We start from the raw sequence: 19,005 nt of genomic DNA, 5'->3' as shown, positions 1-19,005 counted from the left end.
GGCCTCTCACGGGCCTACCGCAGTACTCCGGACGTCCTTTCCTCCGGGGTAGCCTGCAGTGCGGGGACCCCCTTGAATAGCCCTGCAGTCGCTGGGCCTGACTCGGGAGCCGCCGCTCCTCTTCCAGCCTCGTGTGAGGCGTTTCAAGATGGCCGCCGGCACTTCTCCTCAGGGCCGCAGCACCCGGAAATAAGTGCTAGGCCCTCTCTGCTGGATGCATCCCTGCCGACCTGGCCTCCACTGCATGCGGTCTCCACGCTGTCACCAGCGACCTGCCTGCTGCCTGCACCTGGACCGGACTCTTCCAGGTGGGGGGATTCTGGATCCGCTAACACAGCCCAACAGGACCTGCCTGGATATGCTGCTGCTCCTTCCCAGGAGGCCTCATCCCAGCTCCACATGAACTGTGAGTACGGAGGCCATAGACCTCCCGGCCCTGTGCCCACTGTTGCGACCTCAGGTTCCCAGGTCCGGGTCTCCCCGCAGAAGCATCAGAGCCCCATGCCCCTAGGAATTGACCCCTCGTGGCCCTCAGGCTCCTTGTGGGGTGACCCCCTTCCTGGCCGACTGACCACCTAGCTCTTGTTGCCCCAGAGGTCCCCCCCATGCCAGCGGCTTCTGTGATCCCCCCATGAGCCACGTCAAGACCTTTTATCCTCCAGTCTCTCGGTTCTGGATTCTGGATTAAGTCATCCAGACTCTTCATTGGTACCTGTATGTGAAAACCGCCCGGCCACTCTCTTGGATATTCGTCAGATGGTTCAACTGTTACCCACCAGAGCTGATATGTCTTCCTTTGCTAGGCAGATTGTGGATGAATGTAAAGCGGAGTTCACCCAGTTCCGTGCTGAACTTTCTTCACTCTCCACAAGAGTTGATACTCTCGCTCAGGATCGTGTTACTGATTCTGCCACGCTGGCATCTATGCAATCCACCCTGCAACAACATTCGGCTCATCTGTTTACGCTGCAACAACATATGGATGATATTGAGAATCGTAATCGGAGGAACAATCTTCGGGTTCGGGGCCTGCCTGAATCTATCCCTGCAACGGACCTGTTCTCTACTCTGCCATAATCTTCAATAACTTACTGGGTCGTCCGCCAAATACGCACATTGAGATTGATCGTGCTCATAGAGCCCTACGCCCACTGAATCTGGATGATCAGCGGCCCAGAGATGTCATTTGTCGGATTCATTTCTACGCCATTAAAGAATCGATTCTGCAAAAAAACAGACAACAATCTGTCATCTTCCATCACGGTACACAGATTCGTATCTTGCCGACCTGTCCAGACACACCTTGGCACAATGCTCAGCACTCAAACCTCTTCTGGAGGTATTACGTAACCGAGGCATCATCTATAGATGGGGCTACCCCTTTGCCCTCATGGTTAGACAAGAAGGTCATATCTACACGTTGAGAGCTCCGAGTGACCTGCCTGCCTTTCTGAGGGATCTAGGCCATCCTCCCATCGCTATCCATGAATGGCCCTCGCTGCTATCATCTGCTGACAGAGGTTCCTACACTGGACGCCCTCCTGCTTCGCACCCGCCGCAGGATGGGGGTCTCCCTCCGAGGGGCCCCAGAAGACGGTCTGGTCGTGGACGCGACAGAGAGCCTACGCTTCCTAGAGATCCTGCCCATTCAGCCTGATAGTTTGGGTCGTGCGCGGTTCTGATTATACATTCTGGGACTTCCCTGGTTACCTGTCAGTGATTTGCTAGGTTTTGGAAGTCATCTCTTGTTTACAATATATTGTAGGATGTCGCAATGGTTCTATGCCTTGGGTTTTGTTTTTCCTGTGGTATTAACATGCCTTTCCCTCTATTATACATGTTTATAATAATAGCCGTTTATTGTTATATTTCAGTCATCATACACTGGGGAGCACAAGTTGCTTTTCTGCGTAGCTGTCACCTTCCCCGTCTAGGTACGGGACCACCGAGGCGTGCAATTGACGCTTTTGGGTCCTTCACGATTTTTTGTTTAGTTTGTGTGGCAGTCTCCATTTTGCTGCCTTTTTTGTTGATGCTTTTGTTTTTCTTTAACTGGTTGCCGACACAGGATGAGTATGCTCGTCCTGAGCGGCGAGCACTTCGTGCATTAGGACGAGCATACTCGTCCTGTGTGACAGCCGTCCCTGCACGCGTCTGTGCGTGTGATCGAGAGCGGGGCAACGGCTGTAATACACAGCCACGGCCCCGCTCTGACAGCGGAGAGGAGAGAAACATCTTCTCTCCACTGTTAACCCTTTGAACGCTGCGATGACAGCTGATCGCGCCGTTCAAGGAGAGGGGACTGCACATTGATCGCGTCACAGAAAATAACTGTGACGCGATCAAAGCCCACAACTCATATGGCCAGACAGCCCAGGGTCCAGTGAAGGACCCCAGGGCTGTCTGAACATATTTCCTGTTGTTAGGGCATACTGAGGTATGCCCTAACAACTGCCTGTGTACAATCAGTAACAGGCTAATGTACTGGCATATAGATCTATGCCAGTACATTACAGTTACAAAATAAAAATCAAAATGATAAATCCCTTTATGGGATTAAAAAAAAAAGTTAAATGAATGTAAAAAAATAATAATGGGAAATAAATAAATAAAAAGTAAATAAAATACACAGAAACACACATTTTTTATAATAAATAAACTTTTTAAAATATAAGTCCCAAAACATGAAATAATATAGACATATTTGGTATCGCCACAACCGTAACAACCTGTACAACAAATGTATACCATTATTTATTATGATCGGTGTATGGTGTAAAAAAAAAAATATTAAAACTGCTGCGCAACTGCTTTTTTTCTGCATTTTAATCTAATTAAAAATTTATAGAAATTAAACGATAATGTATTTGTACCAAAAAATGGTACGTACATAAAGTACAACCCGTCCCGCAAAAAACTAAGTCTCATACAACTACGTTGTACAAAAAATAAAAGCGTTATGAGCGTCGGGATGCAAAGAGGGAAATGTAACAAAAATTGCTCTGTCCGCAAGGCTAAAATTGGCCGTGTCCTTAAGGGGTTAATGCTGTGATTTCTCTCCCTAGCCTGCCTATTCCTTTTCTTCTCCTTGTGGCGATCCTGGATTCCTGCTTTTCCTGTTCCTTTTGGAGCGTCTCAGAGAGCGGTGCTGCATGCGTTTATGGCTGACCTCACAGTTGCCTCCTTCAATGCGAAGGGGTTGAAAACGCCTGATAAGAGAGCGCAAATCCTGCACCACATGTATAAGCGCAGGGTACAGATTGTATGTTTCCAGGAAACACACTTTAAAGAAGGTCATTCCCCTATTATTAGACATAAAACTTACACACACTGGCATTTTAGTAATAATCCCCTTGCCCGATCTTGTGGAGTGGCCATAGCACTTCATAAATCCCTCACTTTACAAACACCCTTCTGATAGAGATTATAGTTTTTACTCTCATCCGCATGGCACCTACAGTCGCCTGGACTACATCCTAATTCAACACCATGCCCTCACATGGGCCGATTCCACGTCCATTGGCAACATATTATGATCTGATCATGCCCCAGTGTATTGTACCCTCCACCTGCCTTTCCTCACTAAAGGTCCTTTGTCCTGGAAGCTTAATGAGTCCCTGCTCCTTGATGGGGTTTGCAGTGCGGAACTGTTGAAAACAGTGGAGCACTTCACATCCGATCACGCTCATGATACCACATCTCCGATGATGCAGTGGGAGGCCCTTAAATGTGTACTCCGAGGGGTCCTTATAAAACATGGAGCACGCCTCAAAAGGGAAAGGGCCCATTCCTTGAAACTTGCTCTTCAAAAAATTAGTTCCCTGGAACTGGCTCACAAGCGTGCGCTTTCTCTGCCGCTCTTACGGGAGCTACAAAGTGCCCGACAAGATGCCCGTCGTTTGTTGGACTCGGCTCAACAGCGGGCCCTCCACGTGTGTCGGAGCAAGTTTTACGAATTTGGCAACAAAAGCGGACGCATGTTGGCAAGAGCTTTAAAGGCTAGATTGGCACAATCCCATATACCCAGTATTAAATCTTCCTCTGGCCAAGTGGTTCATACGACCCCTGAGATTGCAGACTGTTTTCACGCCTTCTATTCTAACCTCTATAACCTTAGGTCTTCCACGGACTCCTCACCCCCGGATCGGGCCTCTTTGCCCTCTCCTTTCACGCCTTTATCCAGGGAAGTGTCGGAGGAGTTGGAGGCGGAATTTATCTTTCCAGAGGTCCTTGCTGTCATAAGGGACCTCCCAGGGGGAAAGAGTCCCGGGCCGGATGGATATACGGCCAAATTTTATAAATCATTGACTGACGGTCTAGTGCCCTTTCCTCTCCGGGCCTTTAATTCGATATCACCTGACGTCTTGTTCCCCCCCGGCTCCACCCTGGCCCATGTGACGATTATCCCTAAGCCGGGTAAAGACCCCCAGCTCTGTCCCAGTTATCGCCCCATCTCCTTGCTCAATGTCGACCTAAAAATTTATGCCAAGTTGTTAGCTAACAGGCTGAATAAACATCTCCCTGCATTAGTTCACCCGGATCAGGTGGGGTTTGTGCCGGGTCGGGAGGCGAGAGATAACACTCTTAAAACTTTTGATATTGTCCACCATGCCCAGACTCATCACATCCCCCTCATGATCCTGTCCCTAGATGCCGAAAAGGCGTTTGATAGGATATCCTGGCCTACCCTCCACCAAACTCTTCAACATATAGGATTGGGACCTTCCCTTGTGAGTAAAATAATGGCCCTCTATCATTCTCCGTCCGCCCAACTAAAAGTAAATGGCTCCCTTTCTGCTCCATTTGTTATTTATAATGGTACCAGGCAGGGGTGCCCTCTATCCCCTTTGCTATATGTCCTCGTTATGGAACATCTTATAGCCTCCATTCGGAACAGCTCGGATATTAAGGGCGTTGTCATTGGTGGGACTGAATATAAGTGTTCTGCCTTTGCTGATGACCTATTGGTTTATCTCACGGACCCGCATATCTCGCTTCCCTCATTGATGTCCGAGCTGTCCCGCTTTGGAGTTTGGTCAAATTTTAAGATCAATTTCTCCAAGTCGGAGGCGCTGAATGTAACCCTACCATCCTCGACACTATCGCTCCTCAAACATAATTTCCCCTTCTCCTGGCCTGCTAGGGGTATTACATATTTGGGTATGCGCATTAGCTGTGATCTCTCCCAACTGTTCCCCAATAACTTTATCCCTTTATTAGCCAAGTTTCACACAGACCTGGCCTCCTGGAATAAAAAGGAATTCTCTTGGTTTGGCCGTATTAATATCGTTAAAATGTCACTTCTCCCCAGACTGTTGTACCTCCTGCAGACTATCCCTATCTCCATCCCATCCTCTTATTGGCTACGTATCCAACAATGCTTCAGCTCCTTCATATGGCCAGTGGGACGTCCCCGCTTGAGTAGGATGATTCTTACTCGCTCCAGGGGTGCTGGTGGGGTTGGTCTGCCGGATTGTCGCCTTTACTATTTAGCGTCCACTCATGCGCGGGTCCTGGACTTCTTCCACAATCATGACTCTAAACTCTGGGTCCATTTAGCCCAACAGTTGTGCACTCGTACCCTTTCAACTTTGACTTGGACCCTGCCTGGGAATAGACCGACTTCCACCTCTTTTGTCATTTACCATACCCTCTTGGCACTGCGGGCCTCTGGGAAGTCGGGCTCACTAGCTGACCCATTGGGTCCTTTGACTCCCGTCACTGACAACCCCGCCTTTCCGGCTGGGGAGGCGCGTCTCTCCTTCCTGGGTAGGTCTTCCACCAACCCCAAGTATTTCTCTCAGGTTCTCTCTGATGTATCCCTGCTCCCATTGGCCACGATCTGCCCAGCTGATACTCCGTCGCCCCGTCATATATTTGCATACTCCCAATTACAGCATTTTTTAAGTGTCACTAAGCGTAGTGCTCATCTTCACCGGCCGCTTACTGATTTTGAGCAATTGTGCGTTACCACTCGGTTCCCGGAGCACGCCATCTCCACACTATAAACTTCTCCTATCCCAGCGATCCCCTCATCTCCCATCCTTCTGTAGGGCATGGGAGACAGAATTGGGCGCGACCTTTTCTGATGCTCAATGGAGACGGTGTTTCACCCTGTCCCAGAAGGCATCCATAGCCGTCAGAGCCCAGGAAACCAGCTACAAAATTATTTCTAGGTGGTATAGAGTTCCTGCAGCCCTGCACAGATGGTACCAGTCGGTCCCTGATGAGTGTTGGCGATGCGGGGCGTCGGGGGCCTCCATGTCGCACATTTGGTGGAGTTGCTCTAGTTTGCAAAGTTTTTGGGAGGCGGTTTTTAAAATTATAGTGGAAGTGACTGGGGTTTCGTTCCCTAACTCCCCTGAGGCGGTCCTTTTATTTATGTTTCCTATGCCGCTTACCATTTACAAAGGTTCCTTAATTAGACATTTACTCCAAGCTGCCAAATCCGTTATCCCTCGTAAGTGGAAAACAGCGGTTCCTCCGCTGCTGGATGAGTGGTTCCAGGAGGTCGCTTTGATACAGCGAATTGAACACCTTCTGGCTCATTCCATGGCCTCTTCTAGATGGTACAAGGATACTTGGTCTCAATCAGTCGCGTAGCTATAGGGGTCGCAGCGGTCGCAACTGCGACCGGGCCCCGTAGCTAGGGGGGCCCGCAGGCCCCCCTCACCACACTAGCGCTGCAATGATTGCTCTACATTGCTGGGTCCCTGCTGTGGTACAAAAGAGACCCAGCAAAGTAGCTTAAAGCATTGGTGGCAGCTCAGCTGTCAGAGAGTCATTGCACGGAGGGGGAACAAGACGGTGGAAAATGAATGATAAATGAATCCACTCATTTTACGAGACCCAGCCCCGCCCACTGTACTGTCCACCCAATCAGCTCACTTCTTGCTGTTTCCCTCTTCCTCGTGACCTGTTCAGAGGGAAAGGAATGGCTACAGCAAGAAGATGGTGTGCGTGTCTGCTGCTCCCCTGCAGTACGAGCTGCTCTCTGACCCCACAGCAGATGTAAGTAGCAACTAGTAATCCAGCTCTTAACCCCTTCACTGTGTGTACGTATGTCTGTCATGCTGAGCAGTCACACCTCAGGGCTGACAGTTTAGCATAACAGACAAAGTATCTATCTCTCTATCTATCTATCTATCTATCTATTTATCTCATATCTACACTGGCGTAGCTATAGGGGTCGCAATTGCGACCGGGCCCCGAAGCCAGGGGGGCCCACAGCCCCCCGCACCACATCAATAAAAAGTTACTATAGTAACTCGGGCCGCGGGCCCCTGATACTATAGTAACAGACTGACCTTACCTTCCTGTTTCCGGATCGCAGCGGAGGTCCTGACGTCACAGCGCTATGTACCGCGCACAACATCGAGAGGACAGAACTTCCGCCGCGGCTGAAGAGGAAGGTAAGATTAGTTGCCCTGACTGGCGGGGTCCGACTCCCGGGACCCGCCAATAAACTGTTTTGAAGGGGCCGCAGCACTCGTACGAGAGCTGCTCCCCTTCATTCCGGTCACATTGTGAATCAGTGTCGGCGATTCACAGTGTGAGCAGGTAGTGAAATGAAGAGGAAGCAGCTCTCGTACGAGTGCTGCGGCCCCTTCAAAAGCTGATTGGCGGGTCCTGGGAGTCGGACCCCGCCAGTCAGGGCAACTAATCTTACCTTCCTCTTCAGCCGCGGCGGAAGTTCTGTCCTCTCGATGTTGTGCGCGGCGCATAGCGCTGTGACGTCAGGACCTCCGCTGCGATCCGGAAACCAGGAAAGTCCCGGGAGTCGGACCCAGACACATCAGCTATTCATGGCCTATCCTGAGGAAAGGCCATCAATGTTTAGGGACTGGACAACCCCTTTAAGCCTACGATGTAGCAGGCTTAGAGGGCCCATGAGACAGGATCACAGATTGTGTGATCCTGTTTGCTGGGCCCTGTATCTAAGACAATCACATGGTAGGCTTAGATACATGGCCCATGTGTGATCCTGTCTGTGGGACCCTGTATCTAAGCCTACCACACTGTCGGTTTAGATACAGGGCCCCAGCACACAGTAATCTTATACTGTATAAGATTACTGTCTGCCTACGTTGTGGTAGGCTTAGATACAGGGTCCCACAGACAGTATCACACATGGGCCCTGTATCTAAGCCTAACACACGTGTTACTAATCATTTTTTGTGTGTTTTCTTACAGGTTCGGTCGTTGGACTACGGCGGATTCCAGGACTACTTAGATGACGGATTTTTTTTTTGTTATCAATAAAATGGTTAATGAGGGTTGTGTGTTTTTTTTTTTATTTCAATAAAATATTTTTTCTATGTCTTTGTGTTTTTTTTTAAACTATATTACTACCGCCTTAGTAATGGCCGCCGGCTGATTGACAGCATCCATTGCTAAGGCGGGGCTTAGTGTTAGCCGGTGCAGAGGCTAGCACTAACCCCCTTTATTACCCCGGTACCCACCGCCACCAGGGGTGCTGGGAAGAGCCGGGTACGATCCAGTACTTGACCATCTGTAGTGATGGTCGGCCACTGGGGTGGCCGCAGGCTGGTATTATCAGGAGGGGAAAGGCCAAAAACAGTGGCCCTTCCTACCCTGGTGATGCTGCCTGCTGCAGCTTTATTGTATCTGGCTGGTTATGAAAAATGGGGGGGACCCCACGTCATTTAAAAAAAATAAAAAAAATAAAAAAAAATTGGAAAGAACGATGTGGGGTCCCCCCAATTTTCATAACCAGCCAGATACAACACAGCAGCAGCAGGCAGCATTACCAGGGTGGGAAGGGCCACTGTTTTTGGCCTTCCCCAGCCTAATACTACCAGCCTGCGGCCGCCCCGGTGCCTGCCTGTCACTACAGATGGACGGGTACTGGTTCGTACCCGGCTCTTCCCAGTACCCCTGGTGGGTACCGGGGTAATAATGGGGGTTAGTGTAGCCTCTGCACCGGCTAACATTAAGCCTCGCCTTAGTAATGGAGGTTGTCAATCAGCCAGCGGCCATTACTAAGGCGGTGATAATAACGTTTAAAAAGATACAAGCACATAGAAAAAATATTTCATTGAGATAAAAAAACACAACCCTCATTAACCATTTTATTGAGAATAAAAAAAACGCCGTCATTGAAGTCCTCGAATCCGAAGTCCAACAACCGAACCTGTAAAAAAAACACAAACACCCAAAAATAATCAGTAACACATAAAGAAGCAAAATTATTATTCTTACCTATCCTGGGTCCAGCGCTAGAGCCGCAATGTCAGCGAGCTGGGCCCTGTTTTTAATCCAATCATGTGTGATACTGTCTGCTGAGCTGTGTATCTAATCCAATCATGTGTGATACTGTCTGCTGGACCCTGTATCTAATCCTATCATGTGTGATACTGTCTGCTGGGCCCTATATCTAATCCGATCATGTGTGATACTGTCTGCTGAGCCACTGTATCTAATCCTATCATGTGTGATACTGCCTTCTGAGCCACTGTATCTAATCCTATCATGTGTGGTACTGTCTGCTGAGCCACTGTATCTAATCCTATCATGTGTGATACTGTCTGCTGGGCCACTGTATCTAATCCTATCATGTGTGATACTGTCTGCTCAGCCACTGTATCTAATCCTATCATGTGTGATACTGTCTGCCCAGCCACTGTATCTAATCCTATCATGTGTGATACTGTCTGCTGAGCCACTGTATCTAATACTATCCATAGTTTATAGGGTCGTAGTGCTATAGATATGCTATGCTGTCTCCTATACACACTTTTTTTGAGGCGGACACACATGTATTGGGGCTTTTTCCCTGACATTTTAAGCCCTGAGGGTATGTTCACACGACAGCGTCCGTTACGGCTGAAATTACGGTGCTGTTTTCAGGAGAAAACAGCACCGTAATTTCAGCCGTAATGGCATGTGCAGGCGTCTTTTGCTGCGTCCATTACGAACGTAATTGGAGCTTTTTTTCTATGGAGTCAATGGAAAACGGCTCCATTTACGTCTGAAGAAGTGACAGGCACTTCTTTGACGCGGGTGTTTTTTTTACGCGCCGCCTTTTGACAGCGGCGCGTAAAAAAAAATGACCGTCGGCACAGAACATCGTAAGACCCATTCAAATGAATGGGCAGATGTTTGCCAACGCTTTTGAGCCGCATTTTCGGACGTAATTCAATGCTAAAACGCCCGAATAACGTCCGTAAATAGGGTGTGTGAACCCAGCCTTAGTGACGCCGCGGCTGCTAGTGCTGCATTGTTGGGTCACTTAGGAGACCCAGGGATGCAGCTGAAAGCTGCGGACCGTCGGCCATGAGAAGTTTGCGGGGGGGGGGCCCAGTAAGAATTTTTGCATCGGGGCCCATGAGCCTCTAGCTACGCCCCTGATCTCAATGGCTAATGTTTCTCTCTTCTCCCACCTATCACAATGCAGTGGCCTGAGAAACACATCATTTCCCAGGAGATTTCATCACTGTAGGGACTACAGGCCGGTGCATTAGGGTTTGTTCGCTCTACCACCATCTCTGACAGGCGCATGGCTGCTTCTTCTCATTTTATCTAGGATGTTCAGGTGCTGGAATCCAGGTTCGCCACAACCTCCCTTTCTTTTCCTTGCCCGTGTTTGTTTTCCATTCTTTTTCTTTCTCCTCTCATTGTGTCTATTGTGAGTGGTCTTTGCTTGCTGCGACTGTGCATACATGTACTTATCATTGCATTTTAGGAGGTCTGGGGGGCGGGATTGGTGTATTTTCGTTTATTTTTGTCTCAATGCTCATTTCCTTTAAGCTTCCTCAGACTGCTGTGATTGTATTATGCGCATGACAAGGCTTGTGATGTTCACTCTCCTGTTTGGGCTGTGCCCTTCTTGTCATGTTTTTTTTTATTATGGGGACACATCATTCCCGATTGTGTGTGCATTTCTTTGTATTAAAATCAATAAAAAAAATGTGAATATGAAAAAAAAAATCCGCATCAAAACCGCAGGTAATTCCGCAGGTAAAATCTGCAGGTAAAAGGTGCGGTTTTTACATTTTGATGCGGAAATTATTACTATTATTTTTTAAACTAGTCAGAAACAATTCGCAAGCGGAAACGCAAGATAAATTGTCATGTAGCCTATTTTCAAATACGCACCGCAGGTAAATTTTTGTGCAGCAAATGCGACATGTAGATGAGACTTCTTGATCTCATTTACTTTGCTGTCACTGTATTACACTGCGGATTTGCCGCACGAAAATACCCGCAACAAATTTGCACGTAATAAGTATCGTGTGCATTTGGCCTAACAGAATTTTTTTTAACTCACCCTCGTGAGTTCACATTCACACATGTTCGATTTGATACGGATTACGATGACATGCCGATAATTCTGCATCCCATGCATTGAGGTTTCCGCAACCCAGTTCACATGCTGGGAAAAATTTTCCACGCGTATTTTTGTCCGCACCATGAAAAGAAATCCACCACAGCAATAAGTAACATGCGACTTATATTACGTGGAAAAGCCCATCATAAGCAACTTTGAATGACAATGGGACTTAGGCCTTGTTCACACAGTTTTTTGCAGGCAGAAAAATCTGCCTCGAAATTCCTTCAGGCTTTCTCTGCCTCCCATTGATGTCAATGGTAGGTCAGAGACGGAAATGCCCGAAGAAAGGGCATGTCACTTCTTTATCTCACAAGCGTTTTTTTCTGTCATGTCTATTCACAATCCTGACACTTCTGTAGCGCCTCTGTGATATTTACAGCAAGGCAAGCGTCATCTCGCGAGATCACGATGTAACCTGTCATTTAAAACGAGATTACGCTTGCCTTGCTGTAAATCTCACAGAGACGCTACAGAAGTGTCAGGATTGTGAATAGACATCACGTCCTGGCTGGAGGTAATGTATATTCATTGTCAGGACACTGCAGTAACGTTATAGTGTGTTTATGTGGCTGCACATAGTGATATAGCTATATCGCTATGTGCTGTGTAAATAAATGGGGAGAAGTGTATGACGCTGATTGGTCGCTGATTGGTCAGCGTCATACACTCCTCTGTACAACGGCCACTTGGTCAAAAAGTAAAACACGCCCAGTTGTCCATTAAGAAACTCATTAGCATAAAGCTAAATTAGGTCATAACTCTGTCAAAAATGATCGTTTTTCTAAATAAGAAACACTGCTGTAATCTAGATTACAGCGCCGATCACATCATGTACAAGATAGGCCACTTATAATGTGGTGACAGAGCCTCTTTAATGACAGCTCCATTCTACTGCTGAACACCTAGATAAGGCAGAGATAGGAACACTATACATTATGCACTCAGATAAGGTTCTGTATGAAGCGCCGCTGACACTCTGGGGGAGGGGCTGTACTTCATCTCTTCCTTGACTCTCTATGAATCTGTTGCCATTTTTCTGACCGTTAACGCGCATTGGTTGCAGCTGCTATAATGCACACACACCCTGCTGTACTGTCTATTCAGATAATACGGGAAGGATGTGTGTGCCTTTAATATAGAAGTAAATACATTTAATTAATTCAACTAAATTTAAATACATGATACATTCCCATTTAAGGCATGAATAGTATCTCATACTATTCTCATCGAAGCCATATCTTTATTACTAATGAGGGGTACGTTGTTGCATATTTTGCATGAGTGTAATTAGTATGTGTCTCAAAAGCATACGGAAAACAGTGTAAAAGGGGTTCTTACGGTTTTTCTTAGAGGGGGGGGGGTTTCTTTAGCCCTCTTATTTATGAAGAATAAGAAAGCTTTTCATTTACATGTTTTTTTTATTTTTTTGTTTTTTTAAATATCAAGTAATACATTGTACAGACTAGAATGGGGGAGGGGGATTCAGACTTGCTCAGCGCTGCGATTTTTACATGAAACTGCATTCATATCAGTGGGCACTGTAGTGGGAAATGACGGTGCTTTTTTAACCATTTAATGAAATAATTTTTTTGCTGCAGAGTCTGCAAAGAAAAATAGCAGCATTCTCAACCAAATTGTATATACAAGACCAAGTTCTCCTCTAGTTAACCTAACCTCATAGAGCTAAACAGACCGATGACACAGCATGCAATAGGGTTCCGTATTGCGCACTTCACTTCTGGCTGAAAGCTCACGCTCGTTTACATGAGGCCGCAATTCAAAATTGAACTTCAATATGAATGTGAAAATCCCTTAAGTAAAATTAAATTATGATTTGTGTAACCAATTAGTAATAATTTATTTTAGGCAAAGTGTGCATAGAAAAATAGAGGAATGCTTCCCCAAATGCATAATAGAACTAAACAGACCGATAATACGGAGTGCAATGTGGCCCCGTATTGTGCACTCTGTTACTGACTAAAAAGCACATGCTCATGTACATGAGGCCGTAATGCAAAATATAGCTTTATATGTAAATTAACTTGTTTGAATTCAAATATAAATGTGAAAAAAGCCTAGGCCTTGTTCAGACAAGCGTGACCGTATTTCATGCATTTTAGTTCCATGCGGCATCAGTGTGGATTCCGTGTGGCATGAGTGTGCTTTCCGTGTGGCATCAGTTTTTCACATCCGTGGTTCTGCACTGTTTTTTTGTTATTTTTTCAGCGTTTCTTTAGCAACTGAAGCGTGAAACACGGACAGCACACGGATGTCGCCGCGTGCTGTCAGTGTTTTTCAAGCATTTATATTCATCAATGGCAACGTGGTTCGCAAAGACGGATAAAAATAGGACATGAAGTGAGTTTCACGCAATGGACACATGCTGCGTGAAAAAACACGCATGTGTGAATAGCCCCACTGATTTGCATGGATCAGTGTGCTGTCCGTTATTTCAACGGACAGCACACGAATGTAAAATACGTTCGTCTGAATAAAGACTAAAGTAAATGAAACTATGATTTGTGTAACCGATTCATTTCTAATTATTTATAGAACATAATGTGGATCCTTACGTGAAAACTACAGGTAAGTCTCACCTTCTGTAATAAATGATTGTCTTTTATAAAAATACAATGCAATATACTCAGTAAGTCTTACAATATAGCAAAGAAAAAAGATATTATCCTTTTGAATAACCCAAAAGAAATGCAATAATTATTGCACGGTGCCGTCCAATATAATTGTAGCAAAAAAGAAAAATGAAAAACAGATGGACCAACCAGCACACTTTGGGCAGAAAGTAAATACAAAATAATTATTTTTATTAATTATTTTGTATTTGCTTTCTGCCCAAAGTGTGCTGGTTGGTCCATCTGTTTTTCGTTTTTCTTTTTTGCAAGTCTTACAATATACTAAGTAGTCTTGTCTTTAGGGCATATAAAATAGTCTCTCCCATTACTATTGGAAATGTGTTTTTTTAAACCCATGTAATGAACACATTTTTTTTATGCACAGTCTGCATAGAAAAATAGCAGCATGCTCCTCCAAATGGGATATCAAAGAGCAAGTTCACCCCTAGAAGCACTGATTTTAACTCACCTCAGAACTAAACAGACTGGTAATATAGTATGCAATGCGTTTCCATATTGCCCACTCTATTACTTGATGAAAAGCACACGTTGATGTACATGTAGCCATAATGCAAAATAAAAATGTACTTGTTTGAATTCAAATATAAATTTACAAATCCCTTAAAGGCTATTTAAGCCTTTGAAATCGCATTATTTTTTTTTTATATAAAAATGTCTATCAGTGTGTTTTGTGCAGCTTTCTAAATACTTTATACTTTATTAAAAATGAATAATTTTTACTTTTTGAGAATACAGCTGCTTTGTATCCCGTATACAGAGCAGCTGTATCTAGCGCTGAAACCTGTATCTGTCAGGTCAGCGGGACTGACAGATTCAGTGTCAGCGGGTCCTGCTTGTCTCTTATAATATGTGCACACGACCTCTTTTCAGACGTAATCGAGGAGTTTCACGCCTCAAATTACGCCTGAAAAGACGGCTCCAATACGTCGGCAAACATCTGCCCTTTTCTTCCAATGGGTCTTACGATGTTCTGTGCAGACGAGCTGTCATTTTACGCGTCGCTGGTAAAAGACGTCACGTAAAATTACGGCCGCGTCAAAGAAGTGCAGGACACTTCTTGGGACGTAATTGGAGCCATTTTTCATTGACTCCAATGAAAACCAGCTCCAATTACGTCCGTAAAAGACGCCGCGAATAACGCATGCACTTGTAAAAATGTCTGAAATTCAGGTGCTGTTTTCTCCAGAAAACAGCTCCGTAATTTCAGACGTATTTGGCGTTGTCGTGTGAACATACCCTTAGAGCTCAGAAGGGAAGGAACGCTATTTCGCATTTGGAGCTCAAATTTAGCTGGAATGGTTTTGCGGAGGCCATGTTGCATTTGTAAAGCCCCTGAGGGGCCAAAACAGTAGAACTCCCCCAAAAGTGACCCCATTTGGGAAACTACACCCCTCAAGGAATCTATCTAGGAGTAGTTGCTAAATTTATTGGAGTTAAGTTGTGAAAATAAAAATCCACATTTTTTTTCCACTAAATTGTAGATTTTTATTTTATTTTCACAAGGGATAAAGGAGAAAAAGCACCACAACATTTGTAAAGCAATTTCTCCCGATTACGGTAATTCCCTAATGTGGTCATAAGCTGCTGTTTGGCCACATGGCAGGGCTCAGAAATGCTGGAGCGAAATTAGGCATGCAGATTTTGCTGGATTGGTGTAGCATCCATGGCCGCGGGCCGTCGGGTCCACTCACCTCCTGACGCCTGCAGCCATGGATCTGTGTCCCGTAGGGTGTGTGTGCAGGCTCGAGCCCGCTCTTAAAGGGCCAGCGCGTGCACTTGTAGGAAATCATCATCATGAACACAGACGAATGGAAGACGGCATTTAACACCCGGGACGGGCACTACATATACCTAGTAATGCCCTTCTGTGTAACGCTCCTGCAGTGTTTCAGGAATTCGTTAATGATATCTTCCGAGATCTCCTCTATATCTGTGTTGTTGTTTATCTCGATGATATTTAGATTTTCTCCCCAGATCTGACGACTCATCGGAGGCATGTCCGTCAGGTCTTACTACGATTAAGGGAGAATCGGTTATACGCCAAGCTGGAGAAGTGCATCTTTGAGAGTAGTTCCCTGCCCTTCCTGGGCTACATCATATCGGATCAAGGTCTCAAGATGGATCCTGAGAAAGTGAGAGCTGTCCTGGAGTGGCCACCTCCTCAAGGTCTGAGGTCCATACAGCGTTTTCTGGGATTCGCCAATTTCTACCGGCAGTTTATCCCGAACTTCTCATCACTGACATCTCCTGTTTCTACCCTTACCAAGAAGGGTGTGAACGCCAAGGTTTGGACCCCAGAGGCAGAGTCCGCATTTATTAGTCTCAAAAAAGCCTTCACTTCAGCCTCGATCCTCCATCATCCTGACGTATCTCTTCAGTTCTCATTGGAGGTGGACGCTTCCTCTGTTGGTGCAGGTGCACTTCTGTTCCAGAGGAGCTCCAAAGGAAAGGCAGTAGTATGTGGCTACTACTCAAGACTTTTTTCTTCTGCTGAGTGCAATTACTCTATTGGAGATCGGGAGCTACTGGCCATCAAACTGGCTCTGGAGGAGCGGAGACATCTTCTGGAGGGCGCAGCTCACCCCATCCTGATCTACACCGACCACAAGAACCTTACTTACCTTCAGTTTGCTCAACAACTAAATCCCCGTCAAGCCAGGTGGTTGCTGTTCTTCACCCATTTCCAATTTGTGCTCCACTACCGTCCCGCTGACAAGAATGTGAGGGACGATGCCCTGTACAGATCGTTTGAGACGGAGAACACGGTGGAGTCCCTTCAAACTATCACAGACCCATCCTGCATTGTCACTGCTAATCCTCTGCAGGTTAGAGACATCCCTCCAGGGAGGACTTTTGTTCGATTGGCAGACAGGAGAAGAATTCTCCGCTGGGGACACAGTTTTAAACTGGCTGGACATGCTGGTGTCCGTAAAACCCGAGACCTGATTGCTCGTCACTTCTGGTGGCCCACGCTACCTAAAGATGTTCTTGACTTTGTCTCTTCTTGCACGGTGTGTGCTCACTCCAAGCCTGCCGGCCTGCTTCAACCTCTGCTTGTACCCAATGCCCCCTGGCAGCACATTGCGATAGACTTTGTCACAGACCTTCCCCTCTCAGCAGGATGCAACACTGTCTGGGTGGTGGTGGACCGGTTCTCTAAGATGGCACATTTTATCCCGGTGACCGGCCTACCTTCTGCTCTTCATTCTACACATCTTTCGCTTGCATGGCTTGCTTCTTCACATTATGTCCGACCGGGAGCTTCAGTTTACCTCAAAGTTCTGGAGAGCCCTCTGTAAACTCCTGGATGTGAGATTGGACTTTTCCTCAGCTTATCACCCTCAGTCCAATGGGCAAGTCGAGAGGATCAAGAATTATCTCCACCACTTCATCTCTTCACAGCACGATAAATGGGTACACCTTCTTCCGTGGGCCGAGTTCACGTACAACAACCACACAAGTGAGTCCACCACTTCCACTCCATTTCACATTGTGTACAGTCAACATCCTAAAGTCCCTCTTCCAGTGTCGACTACATCTCAGGTACCTGCTGCCTACTCTGCATTTGGGGACTTTCTGCAGATCTGGCAACAGACCCGGTCCTCTATTTTTCTGGCAGTCAATCGCATGAAACGAAAGGCGGATACAAAGAGAAGTATCAGTATCTTCCGGGTACCAAAGTCTGGCTATCCTCACGGAACATTCGTTTGAAGGTGCCTTCATACAAGTTTGCTCCCAAGTTCCTCGGTCCTTTTGAGATTCTGCAACAGATTAACCCTGTCTCCTATAAGCAGCGGCTGCCTCCTACCCTCAGAATCCCAAACTCCTTTAATGTGACCCTCCTGAAACCAGTGATCCTGAACTGCTACAGACTTCCAGTTACACAGTTGCTCCCAGCGGTTCTTCTGATGTATTCGAGGTGAGGGAGATCCTGGACTGCAAGAGCTTAGGAGGAATGACTTTCTATTTTGTGGACTGGAGAGGGTTTGGTCCTGAGGAGAGGTCCTGGAAGCCGGAGGAGAACGTCGATGCCCCTGCTCTCGTTAAGAAGTTCCTCTCTCGCTCTAGTCCCAAGAAGAGGGGGCATAAGAGGGGGAATACTGTAGCATCCATGGCCGTGGGACGTCGGGTTCACTCACCTCCTGACGCCTGCAGCCATGGATCTGTGAGCGCTGGTCCCCATCTACTTCCCAGGAGATGCCAGCACTCACTTCCGCTCCAGTCCGCTGAGTCCCGTAGGGTGAGCGCGCACGCTCGTGCCCGATCTTAAAGGGCCAGCGTGTGCACATGTAGGAAATCATCATCATGAACACACATGATTTCCTGGACTATAAGATGGCCCCAGCCTGACTGATCCTTGCCTGAGCATTGTTAGTTATTCCCAAGTCTGTCTTGCAAATGGTCCCTTAGTATTTCCCGTTCCAGTTGTTACCCGTGCCTTGTTACCTGTTCCTGTATCCTGAGTTGTGTTCTTGCTCTTGTGCCTACTAGTTGGAGTCGTGTCTACTGCACCTGTGTCATCTGCCACGTCCAGAGGGATTCGCCACGTCTCCCGCAACCTGCGGCATATGTGTCATCCGCCACGTCTAGTGTTACCTGCTGCCCCCATCTCCATCAGTGCCAGAGCTGCAGCCACTGTTTGGACTATCCAGGTACCCTCGTGAGGGACTTTGTATTGCTGGGGTTCCCCGTTGTTTGGCCAGCTGCCTCCCCGCTACGGCGGTACGGCCTAGTGGTTCCACTAACCCACAAACAGTGACAATTGGCTTTTGGGTGCCATGTCGTATTAGGTACCAGAGTACAGTGGAAGTGATCCCATTTTGGAAACTACACCCCTCAAGACATTTAACATTTGCCTGGACATATGACAAGGTTCAAAAGTGAGGAGCAACATGCGCATGTGAGGCCTATTTTGGTGATTTTCACAACATTGGTCCACAATTGCAGGGCTCTGAGGTCAAATAGTAAAACAAACCCCCAAGTAGTGACCCCTATTTTGGA

General features: G+C 46.8%; 1 protein-coding gene across 1 annotated transcript in view; it reads left to right on the top strand.

The window, feature by feature from the left end:
- The window catches only part of LOC142702217 (uncharacterized), a 101,135-nt gene that overhangs the window by 48,940 nt on the left and 33,190 nt on the right, over positions 1-19,005 (top strand). The window contains exon 5 of the mRNA XM_075848199.1: positions 13,907-13,939. Coding sequence (XP_075704314.1) covers positions 13,907-13,939 — 33 coding nt within the window. The remainder of the gene's footprint in view (positions 1-13,906; positions 13,940-19,005) is intronic.

This window comes from Rhinoderma darwinii, chromosome 1 (assembly GCF_050947455.1).
Source record: "Rhinoderma darwinii isolate aRhiDar2 chromosome 1, aRhiDar2.hap1, whole genome shotgun sequence".
In the NCBI taxonomy this organism is placed as follows: domain Eukaryota; kingdom Metazoa; phylum Chordata; class Amphibia; order Anura; family Rhinodermatidae; genus Rhinoderma; species Rhinoderma darwinii.
Note: the sequence above shows the minus strand (reverse complement) of the source record. Positions and strands in the feature narration are given on the sequence as shown.